This window comes from Salmo salar, chromosome 07 (genome assembly GCF_965601325.2).
Source record: "Salmo salar chromosome 07, fSalSal1, whole genome shotgun sequence".
Lineage (NCBI taxonomy): Eukaryota > Metazoa > Chordata > Actinopteri > Salmoniformes > Salmonidae > Salmo > Salmo salar.
This window is the reverse complement of record NC_138297.1, coordinates 64,566,078-64,578,651: the sequence shown is the minus strand read 5'-3', so window position 1 is coordinate 64,578,651 and position 12,574 is coordinate 64,566,078. Positions and strand designations below refer to the sequence as shown.

Genomic DNA, 12,574 nt, shown 5'->3' with positions numbered 1-12,574 from the left:
CTTGGTATCAGGAGGATGACTTGCCTTGGGTTCAGGTTATATTGATCAGCTTGGTATCAGGAGGATGACTTGCCTTGGGTTCAGGTTATATTGATCAGCTTGGTATCAGGAGGATGACTTGCCTTGGGTTCAGGTTATATTGATCAGCTTGGTATCAGGAGGATGACTTGCCTTGGGTTCAGGTTATATTGATCAGCTTGGTATCAGGAGGATGACTTGCCTTGGGTTCAGGTTATATGGATCAGCTTGGTATCAGGAGGATGACTTGCCTTGGGTTCAGGTTATATGGATCAGCTTGGTATCAGGAGGATGACTTGCCTTGGGTTCAGGTTATATTGATCAGCTTGGTATCAGGAGGATGACTTGCCTTGGGTTCAGGTTATATTGATCAGCTTGGTATCAGGAGGATGACTTGCCTTGGGTTCAGGTTATATGGATCAGCTTGGTATCAGGAGGATGACTTGCCTTGGGTTCAGGTTATATGGATCAGCTTGGTATCAGGAGGATGACTTGCCTTGGGTTCAGGTTATATTGATCAGCTTGGTATCAGGAGGATGACTTGCCTTGGGTTCAGGTTATATTGATCAGCTTGGTATCAGGAGGATGACTTGCTCTTGATTCTCACTGCCCTGATGTTGGGCTGGACTTATTCATCTCAACAACTAAATCCTCTTGATGTGGACTTTATTAAAGTCCTGCGCTTCAAGACACTCTCTTAGAACCATTTGTCCTCCCTGACCAGGACCTTTTTGGTAAAGGTTGTGCATCTGATAAAATGCTGAATGGTGGAAATACAGTATTTATTTGGCCTGATTTCGATCAAATGAGCTGGTCATCTATTTTCTATAGATGCTGCTTCCATCTGCGTCTGAAAGTATTGGTGTGTGTTCTAATGGTGTCTGAAAATAGACTTGTCACCAAGTTGTGAGAGACGGGTTGTTTACATGTTTATCTCAGGGGAAAGACACCCAGCTGTTCCTGATTTGATCAATGCTGTCCAGTAAAACATGTTTGTATGGTCGGCTAATGGGGCTCACATGTTGTGTTCACACGTATGTTTCTATGTTGATCCCGTTATGCTTGGGGCCCAGGTTTACTGGAGCGTCTCGAGCCAGACTTGGGCTACATTGGGCTGAGCCAGTGACAGACTTCCAAGTCTGTCTCAGCTAGAGATTCATGCCTGCCACACCACACACTCCCTGAGTTAAATCAACACGGCTGGCTACCCTGGCTGTTTAGAGCTCACTGGGGCCCACAAAACACACAACACACACCCTTTTATGGTCCCTGTCGTAAGGAAAATGACCCACTGCTACACTCAACCAGAATTGAAAGCTAACTGGATCAGAAGTAGTTTTGTAACTGAGGCCTCCTCTCTTTTTCTCTCTCGCTCACTTTGTTGCTGTTTCTCTCTCTTGATTCCTTGGCCTTGATCTTTCCACTGGACGCCCCCCTGCTCCATAATGAGGTGAAGTGGGGGTCTCTGTCGGCCTCATGCTTCAGCTGGCACATTGATTTAATGTTCTCCTGTGTTTCTGCCCCCACAGGGAGTCAAACCGGCCAGCTTTGACAAGGTAGCCATACCAGAAGTGAAGGAAATCATCGAGGGATGCATCCGCCAGAACAAAGATGAGAGGTGAGCTAGTGTGTGTGTGTGTGTGTATTCTGTACACAAACACACACACACCTTGGGGTGCTGTTTGTCCTTTCATCTGTCATTCACACACATGATGTTCAGAGTCTGAGGGTGGCCTGAAGGCCTTGGTCAGCCTGCTGCTTAGTTCTACAAACAGGCCCAGCACCAAGGCACGCACACACACACACACACACACACACACACACACACACACACACACACACACACACACACGTGAATCACTACATAAATCTCCCACAGTTTGTGGACAGAGTGTTTCCTTTTCCACTCTCTGTTCCTGTTGAACCAAAACAAGAGGAACTGAACCTGTATTACTGTCTCTAGCTGACAACTACCTGTCTGTCAAAACCCCTCACCACTGTTAAATATGAATGTCACTCATGGTTGCCTTGACTACGTGTCAGTTTTTGGATGATTTAGTCTAGAGCAGTATTCTTCAAAGTCGGGGTCGCGACACTGAAGTGCGGTCGCCAAAATACAATACAAATTAACAGTAGCAAATATTTTATGGGACAATATCCAAAGCTTTTTGGAGAAAGATCATTTGAAAGATACAATTGTATTGAATAAATATATTTTGGTTTATTTTCATTTTGATAAGAGAGTCGTGACCTCCACAAACAAAACCAGCTTCATTTGACGATCTCCTTTTCATTGCTTTTTGATTTCTTTAACTTGTTTTCTGTGTTTTTATTTTTAAGCAAATCAATTAAACGCAGCACATTCTGGGATACGAAACACTCAAAGTGACCTAAAACATCACAACACACAGAAGGAGGCGTACAGATTTAAAATGCTCCCTTGACAAATTGCATTGAATTGAAGGTTATTTGTTGAGTGTAAGGTTGTCATTAGATTTGTGGTGAGGTCGCAAGATATTAATGGGAAAATAATAGGGTCCCCTGATTCTACCGTAAAAAATGGGGTCCCTGCTGAAAAAGCTTGAATCCACCTGGCCTAGTCGGGGAACAAACTGACTTGTTTTGAAGGACACTTTTTTTTGTAATGTATTTTTGTTGAAATGGTCATCAGTCATGTTTTACTACAGTCACTCTCAGGAAGATTTACAGCCTTCATGTTTAACTACATGTCAATCCTGTCAAAGAAGGCTTTGTTGATGAGTTTTTCTGAGATGTTTTACTACACCTCAGTATTTGAAAGGTATATACTGGGTGTCTTTTTAAAGTTTGCATTTGAAGGTCAAATTTACTCAGTGAGGCCAGTTGAGTAGTGAATGAATTTGTCATTGAGAGAGAGAGCTGGAAAGACTGCTCTCTCACACACAGCTAAGAAATCAATATATCACTCTGCTATACTGCATTGTGTTTGCACTGTGCAGGCTGTTCAGGCCTTGAACCAAGGGCAACAATTTTGCATTAGTGCATTGAAATATGAAATGTGGGGAGGAATGCAAGCATCAATATTTGGTAATTTGTTGTAAGATGAAACCCCGGTATGATGTTTCACTGATGAAGCAGTGGAAAGGTTGATGGTGACATGGCTGTCTACCTCGGGTGCTAGCTGTTTAACAATGCATGAACACTGGGAGATCATCAAATCCCCAGCAGTTTAAATGTGGTTTCAGTAGCCAAGCCGCCAGTTGGATTAATACATCTATGCTGTCTCCTACTAGTAGGCTTCATCTCTCTTTTATTGTCATTCTAATAAAAGTCTGTGTTTGTGTTATAGACATAATATCATACAACACCATGCAACACCATGCAACAAAAACTAACTCCACCCTTGAAAAGAAAAGTGCAGTAAAGCTTTTAATATGTGGCTAGGATGTTACTGCCACTAGTCTAAGTATAATCAAGCAATGTTTTTTCCTCGCTCTGGGTCCTTAATGATGCATGCTTGAGGTTTTAGACAGAACAATGGATTAAAAAGACCGACTTAAACTATGTTGTCTAACAACATCATTTGTATGTTTACTATTTAAACTAAAGCCTTGGGTTTTTCCCCACTTTGTCATTCTCCTGGTACTTGAAACTAATGTTGCATGGTTGAGGTTTGTTAACTCAACGATGCATGGAAAGGCTGGCTATACTGTGCAGACATTCTCACTGTGTTTGTTATCATGACTATAGCCTTGTTTTTTCACACTGATTTATATACAGCTCTGTCTAAAGTACCAGAAGAATGACAGGTTAATGATTGAGGTTAACTTAACGATGCATGAAATGTATGACTTAACTATGCGGTCGGTCTCAACAATAATAGTATGTTTGCTATTTAAACTAGACTCACTAGTGCAGGGCTCTGCAACCCTGTTCCTGGAGAGCTTTTTACCTTGTCAGCTCCGGGATTCGATCTTGCAGTCTTTCGGTTACTATTCCAACGCTCTAACCTCTAGGCTACCCGCCGCCCCACATACGCCGCTGCGACTGTTTATTATCTATCCTGTTGCCTAGTCACTTTATCCCTACCTATATGTGCATAGCTACCTCAGTTACCTCGTACCCTGCACATCAACTCATTGTTACTCATTGTGTATTTATTCCTGGTGTTATTATCTTTCTATTTTTCTCTACGTTGTTGGGAAGACCCGTCAGTCAGCATTTCACGGTTAGTCTACACCCTGTTTACCATGCGACAAATAACAATTGATTTGATTAGGTTTGTTGGTGCCTAGTCGGCCTACATTGATGATCCATCACCTTAATGGGGGTTCAAACACTGCATTCATCCATAAACTGACATGTTTTTGTGTGTGAGTGTGAGCTGTCTCACCCTGTGCTTCACCCTGTGCTTCCCCCTGTGCTGCACCCTGTGCTGCACATGTATTCTGCTCAGTCATGCATTAAACATCACTGTAATATAATAATGAACTTAGCAGACATGCACATTTATCCAAAGACACTTACCAGCTGAGCCTCACATGATGATAAGATGTCCTGAGAGGTAACATTGTGCCTTCAATAATGCCCGTTGTCTGAGTCATGGATAGTAAATATACATAGTTATTATAGGATATAATTTATGGATAGTAAATATACATAGTTATTATAGAATATCATTTATGGATAGTAAATATACATGGTTAATATGGGATATAATTTCTGGATAGTAAATATACAGTTGTGGCCAAAAGTTGAGAATGACACCAATATTAGTTTTCACAAAGTCTGCTGCCTCAGTTTGTATGATGGCAATTTGCATATGCACCAGAATGTTATGAAGAGTGATCAGATGAATTGCAAAGTCCCTCTTTGCCATGCAAATGAACTGAATCCCAAAAGGACCAGCTGACATCATGTCAGTGATTCTTTCATTAACACAGGTGTGAGTGTTGACAAGGACAAGGCTGGAGATCACTCTGTCATGCTGATTGAGTTCGAATAACAGACTGGAAGCTTCAAAAGGAGGGTGGTGCTTGGAATCATTGTTCTTCCTCTGTCAGCCATGGTTACCTGCAAGGAAACACATGCAGTCTTCATTGCTTTGCACAAAAAGGGCTTCACAGGCAAGGATATTGCTGCCAGTAAGATTGCACTTATATCAACCATTTATGGGATCATCAAGAACTTCAAGGAGAGCGGTTCAATTGTTGTGAAGAAGGCTTCAGGGTACCCAAGAAAGTCCAGCAAGCGCCAGGACCGTCTCCTAAAGTTGATTCAGCTGCGGGATCGGGGCACCACCAGTACAGAGCTTGCTCAGGAATGGCAGCAGGCAGGTGTGAGTGCATCTGCACGCACAGTGAGGCAAAGACTTTTGGAGGATGGCCTGGTGTTGTCGTGTCTTTGGGGGTACCATTAAACGGAAGATATGTTTATCAATTAGCTCCCTGTAATTATTATCACGCGATTAAACTGATTAATCGTTTAATTGTAATTAACTAGGAGATCGGGGCACCAAGGAGAATATTCAGATTACAAAGCTATAATTTTCCTAATATAACTTTCCTGTACTATAATATTCTATTCTATTATAGTATAGGTCGATTATCTTCTAAGTTTAAATGGTGTATTTACCTCTAGTCCAGTCTCATTCCAACACGTCGTAAATTGTTGTATCTGCACGAACCCAGTCTTTACTAAAATCATCCATACATCAATTGTCTTAAAATCATTTATTTACTACACTAAGTAATTAACAGAAAAACATACAAACAGTAATTATTGTCACAAAGGATTGGTATCGGAATGTGCCCTACTGGCTAAACAGGCTGGTCGGCCTGTTGAACAATGGGTCATAAATGGTCAGCTGAGAAGTTTAAACAGAGTTCATTAACAATTGACAATTGAAGGCTCACTCATTCGGGAACAATTGCAATCAATATATATATTTACGCTCAGTGTGTCGTTCTGATTCTTGTTGGAGAGTAGTTCTGTTGGGGAGTTTTGTCCGCGTTCTCTCTCTCTCTCTCGGTTAGAATGGATCTTTCAGAGCGACATTCATTAATGTCGTCATCGAATGGTTGCTTCGTTGGTCTTCGCGTTCAATGATATAATTTACTTAGCTGCAGACTAATAATTAATATCAAAAACTTGTTCTTATTCTGTCAGTATCGATAGTCTAAAAGTTAACCACGTGGTATGGTTCACTTTCAGTAGAGGAATTACATGGTAGAACCTATGTGGCCACGGAGTGTAGGCCTGGTCTGGAGAAATGTAAATCAGGGAGTGTTTTATAGTGCCCATAGAACAGCTTGTCAAATGACGCCTGGTCCTGTATGGGTCCCTGGGGGCGTGCCTATGACTGAGTTAGATTTGTATTTCTGTAACCAAATCTATCACATTACATCAGTACAATAGCATCTCAATGTCTTACAAAAGCTTTATCCTTATTAATACATTCCATACACCCATATGATGCAAGTCTTAAGCTGAGTCTATTATATAAACAGTTTTATGGTAATATGGCTATATTGTCTCTTCTGAGTATCACAAAATGGTGCCAAGCGGATCAGTTCGTAGCTGGATTCTTCACCAATCTTCCATACCTTCTCCAGAACACAAAATGTCACTTGGCTCTCCAATTCTATGAGTTGGAAGAATTTCCTGTGTCTCTCTATGGGCCATGTGGCCAGAGACTCTCCTGGAATTTTAGAGTTTTTACGACCTTTTACACACAGGGTGGATTGTGTGCAAAAGGGAGGGGTCAACTGTCCTCCCTGTACCAAAAGAGGCCAACGTCATGACAGTGTCAAGAAGGGCAGCAAAGAAGCCACTTCTCTCCAGGAAAAACATCAGGGACAGACTGATATTCTGCAAAAGTTACAGGGTTTGGACTGCTGAGGACTGGGGTAAGTCATTTTCTCTGATGAATCCCCTTTATGATTGTTTGGGGCATCGGGAAAAAAGCTTGTCCGGAGAAGACAAGGTGAGCGCTACCATCAGTCCTTTGTCATGCCAACAGTAAAGCATCATGAGACCATTCATGTGTGGGGTTGCTTCTCAGCCAAGGGAGTGGGCTCACTCACAATTTTGCCTAAGAACACAGCCATGAATAAAGAATGGTACCAACACATCCTCCGAGAGCAACTTCTCCCAACCATCCAGGAACAGTTTGGTGACGAACAATGTCTTTTCCAGCATGATGGAGCACCTTGCCCTAAGGCAAAAGTGATAACTAAGTGGCTCGGGGAACAAAACATCGATATTTTGGGTCCATGGCCAGGAAACTCCCCAGACCTTAATCCCATTGAGAACTCGTGGTCAATCCTCAAGAGGCGGGTGGACAAACAAAAACCCACAAATTCTGACAAACTCCAAGCATTGATTATGCAAGAATGGGCTGCCATCAGTCAGGATGTGGCCCAGAAGTTAATTGACAGCATGCCAGGGTGGATTGCAGAGGTCTTGAAAAAGAAGGGTCAACACTGCAGATGTTGACTCTTTGCATCAACTTCATGTAATTGTCAATAAAAGCCTTTGACACGTATGAAATGCTTGTAATTATACTTCAGTATTCCATAGTAACATCTGACGAAAATATCTAAAGACACTGAAGCAGCAAACTTTGTGAAAATTAATTTTTGTGTATTTCTCAAAACTTTTGGCCACGACTACATAGTTAATATGGGAAATAATTTATGGATAGTAAATATACATAGTTAATATGGGATATAATTTGTGGATAGTAAATATACATAGCGATTATGATAATTTATGGATAGTAAATATACATAGTGATTGATAATTTATGGATAGTAAATATACATAGTGATTGATAATTTATGGATAGTAAATATACATAGTTATTCTAGGATATCAATAAGCCATAGTACTAGATGTCAGCACACAGCTCTATTGCAGTCTTTTAGGCCAGCCCACACAGAGTTGTGTAATGTCCTCTGTAAATGGGCTAATAGATTAATCATGCACCATGCCGAACTTATTTGATGTAATAAAACCTGTTTTGACCTTGTTTGTTTGTTCATGCTAAACTCTTTCATCAATCTCCCCCTCTCTATTTTCCCCCTCTCTCTTCCCCTCTCTCTATTTTCCCCCTCTCTCTTCCCCATCCCTCCTCCACTGCCACAGATATGTCATTAAGATCCTGCTGAGCCATGCGTTCTTCCAGGAGGAGACTGGTGTCCGTGTGGAGCTGGCCGAGGAGGACGATGGGGAGATGATCGCTATCAAACTGTGGCTGAGGATAGAAGACGTTAAGAAGCTGAAGGGAAAGTACAAGGACAACGAAGCCATCGAGTTCTCCTTCGACCTCAATAAGGACTTCCCCGAAGATGTGGCACAGGAAATGGTACGGTTTATTGTTGGTTGGTTGATCGATTGATACCGTGTGTTTTTGTTATAAGTAATTGATCTGGTGATTTTAAAAACAAAACCACAACATCAATGAAAAAGGTGGCTGGATAGAGGTGTAGAAGCTCATCACTGAGAGAGATCTTGTGGTGACTGTTAAAACAGATTGACTAGTCATGGTTGTTCCTTCTCCTGTCCCAACAGGTTGAGTCTGGCTATGTGTGCGAGGGAGACCACAAGACGATGGCCAAGGCCATCAAAGACCGAGTGTCTCTGATCCAAAAGAAGAGAGAACAGAGGCAGCTGGTCAGAGAGGAGTTGGAGAAGAGGAATCAGAAGCAGCAGCAGCCCCTACAGGCAGCAGAGGCCCTCAGATCCCCCCAGCAGAGTCAGTCACCCCCCCAGCCCCCCATAGCCCGGACTGAGAAGGAGGACCCAGAGATGGACCAGCAGCAGTACCAACAGGCCAACACCTCCATGACATGTATGTGGACTAGGCACAGCGTCTCACTCAGGGATGTGATTTATTTACCGTGCATTCAGAAAAGTATTCAGACCCCTTCACTTTATCCACATTTTGTTACGTTACAGCCTTATTCAAAAATGTATTAAATAAATAAAAAATCGCGTCAATCTGCCCGCAATACCCCATAATGACAAAGTGAAAGAGGATTTTATACATTTTTGCTAACTTATTTAAAAAATGTCAAAATCTTATTTACATAAGTATTCAGACCCGTTATGAGACTCGAAATTGAGCTCAGGTGCATCCTGTTTGAATTGATCATCCTTGAGATGTTTCTACAACTTGAATGGAGTCCACCGGTGGTCAATTCAATTGATTGGATATGATTTGGAAAGGCGCACACCTGTCTATATAAGGTCCCACAGTTGACAGTGCATGTCAGAGAAAAAAACAAGCCATAAGGTTGAAGGAATTGTCCATAGAGCTCCGAGACAGGGTTGTGTCAGCACAGATCTGGGGAAGGGTGCCAAAAATGTCTGCAGCATTGAAGGTCCCCAAGAACACAGTGGCGTCCATCATTCTTAAATGGAAGAAGTTTGGAACCGCCAATCTGACCAATCAGGGGAGAAGGACCTTGGTCAGGGAGGTGACCAAGAACCCGATGGTCACTCTTGACAGAGCTCCAGAGTTCCTCTGTGGAGAGGGGAGAACCTTCCAGAAGGACAACCATCTCTGCAGCACTCCACCAATCAGGCCTTTATGGTAGTGGCCAGACGGAAGCCACTCCTCAGTAAAAGGCACCTGACAGCCCGCTTGGAGTTTGCCAAAAAGGCACCTAAAGGACTCTCAGACCATGAGAAACAAGATTCTCTGGTCTGATGAAACCAAGATTGAACTCTTTGGCCTGAATTCCAAGCGTCAGGTCTGGAGGAAACCAGGCACTGCTCATCACCTGGCCAATACCATCCCTGCGGTGAAGCATGGTGGTGGCAGCATCATGCTGTGAGGATGTTTTTCAGCGGTAGGGACTGGGAGACTAGTCTGGATCAAAGGAAAGATGAACGGAGCAAAGTACAGAGAGATCCTTGATGAAAACCTGCTCCGGAGTGCTCAAGACCTCAGACTCAGGTGAAGGTTCACCTTCCAACAGGACAAAGACCCTAAGCACACAGACAACACAGGAGTGGCTTCGGGACAAGTCTCAATGTCATTGAGTGGCCCAGCCAGGGCCCGGACTTGAACCCGATCGAACATCTCTGGAGAAACCTGAAAATAGCTGTGCAGTGACGCTCCCCATCTAACCTGACATAGCTTGAGAGGATCTGCAGAGAAGAATGGGAGAAACTCCCCAAATACAGGTGTGCCAATAATGTAGCGTCATACCCAAGAAGACCTGAGGCTGTAATCGCTGCCAAAGGGTCTGAATACTTATGTAAATGTGATATTTCAGTCTTTAAAAAAATAAAATACAAAATTGCAAATATTTCTAAAAACCTGTTTTTGCTTTGTCACTATGGGGTATTGTGTGTAGATTGAGGGGGACAAAACGATTTACTCAATTTTAAAATAAGGCTGTAATGTAAAAAAATAAAAAAGTGGAAAAAGTCAAAGGGTCTGAATACTTTCCGAATGCACTGTATATTCTATGATTATCGAGAATGCGCCAGGAAATCAGGAAGACAATGTAGTTGATATCATATATCTCTCAATGGCTCTCTTGAACTGGATTTCTCTCTCGCTCTCATATATATATAATCTCTCACACACACACACACACACACACACACACACACACACACACACACGGTGGTAGTGTGTGTGTGTTTCCACCTCTCTCTCTCCCTCCCTCTCCCCTCCTTTCTCATCTGGTCACTGTGTGTGTTCTTGTCCCCTCCACCTACAGCTGACGGCGCGGTGGACAACGGCCAGGGTTCGTCCCTGTTCTCTGAGTCCCATCTGGGCCAGCTGACCATGTCCTATAGCAACATCCCTGCCACCCAGCAGCAGCAGGGCCAAACCCAGGCCCCCTACCCCTCCCCTTCCCCCCAGCAGCAACAACAGCAGCAGCAGCTCAATGCCTACCAACAGCAGAACATGGTAAGTGACGAGTCGGAGGGATTTTGTATATTTCTTTTGTAGTTCTTAGGAAGATAGAAGTGAAGTGAATTGCAGTGGAGTTTGTAGTTGTAATATGCATGAGAGTGATGTCTGAAGAGTGGATTTGGAGCCAGTTCCCTTTGAGATGAGGTTCTCAATCTTTGAAATGGAGACATCTTTTTCCTTCCCGGCTGCCCTCTCAGGTTTGTCCTGTAGTCCTTTATAATCCCACATCTGTTTGTGCTGTCTTGCCAACTCCTATGGTCATTGTTACACTAATCATGACAATTATAAGAGGAGTTTCCAATACAGCAGAGACATGTCTGACATCAGGCTACTGTAGTCCCACGAGTTCTTCAATTTCACATTTCACTCTTCTTGGAAGCGCGGTGGTGGACCAGCAGCTGCCTTCTAACCCACTTATTCAGTAATGAATAAATGACAAGCTCAGTGGCAATTTTCAGAGAGAACCAGAGGTCAGGTTTTACAGTTCTTCTTTCAACAGTAACGCTGATGGTCTTGCTGTTTGCCAAGAGACTCCAAAACCAATGTCTGGAACAGTATTCTTCAGTGTATTGGGAGGAATAGGGCCTTTATAGAATATTAAACTGGCTGTTAATTCGGTGTTTTAATATGCTCTCATATTTCCCCTCAAGCTAATACAAGGAACAGGACAGGAACAGGTATAGCTTTTAGTCATACAACAATACCAGAGCATTTTTAGATTGAAAGTTGAAACCGAAGACCCAGAAAAACGAACAAATTTAAGGAATCCCAAACACAGTCACACAAGACAACGGTTGATCTTCGCCCAAAACACACAAATAAAGGAATTTCAAACAAATATGTTAATCTACACCCAAAATATATAGCCTAGTCACAAATGAGCTGCCCTTCCTGCTCCGTAGGTACCCGTCTGTCTCCACTAACAGGGCTTAACCCCACGGTCACCCCTAAAGGTCAAAAGTTCAAAACCTATTTTCTAGAACACATGTGGGTTTAGAAAGATGTATAATTAACACCATCCTAAAGGGTTTAGACAGATGTCTAATTAACACCATCCTAAAGGGTTTAGACAGATGTCTAATTAACACCATCCTAAAGGGTTTAGACAGATGTCTAATTAACACCATCCTAAAGGGTTTAGACAGATGTCTAATTAACACCATCCTAAAGGGTTTAGACAGATGTCTAATTAACACCATCCTAAAGGGTTTAGACAGATGTCTAATTGACACCATCCTAAAGGGTTTAGACAGATGTCTAATTGACACCATCCTAAAGGGTTTAGACAGATGTCTAATTGACACCATCCTAAAGGGTTTAGACAGATGTCTAATTGACACCATCCTAAAGGGTTTAGACAGATGTCTAATTGACACCATCCTAAAGGGTTTAGACAGATGTCTAATTGACACCATCCTAAAGGGTTTAGACAGATGTCTAATTGACACCATCCTAAAGGGTTTAGACAGATGTCTAATTGACACCATCCTAAAGGGTTTAGACAGATGTCTAATTAACACCATCCTAAAGGGTTTAGACAGATGTCTAATTAACACCATCCTAAAGGGTTTAGACAGATGTCTAATTAACACCATCCTAAAGGGTTTAGACAGATGTCTAATTGACACCATCCTAAAG

At 42.5% G+C, this 12,574-nt stretch overlaps 1 protein-coding gene across 12 annotated transcripts in view; it reads left to right on the top strand.

The window, feature by feature from the left end:
• Positions 1-12,574, top strand: part of LOC106591178 (serine/threonine-protein kinase WNK1) — a 173,102-nt gene that overhangs the window by 105,245 nt on the left and 55,283 nt on the right. For all 12 annotated transcript variants that reach the window (XM_082977927.1, XM_082977935.1, XM_082977934.1 and 9 more), the window contains exons 6-9: positions 1,548-1,636; positions 8,146-8,365; positions 8,572-8,851; positions 10,737-10,930. In XM_082977927.1, coding sequence (XP_082834053.1) covers positions 1,548-1,636; positions 8,146-8,365; positions 8,572-8,851; positions 10,737-10,930 — 783 coding nt within the window. The remainder of the gene's footprint in view (positions 1-1,547; positions 1,637-8,145; positions 8,366-8,571; positions 8,852-10,736; positions 10,931-12,574) is intronic.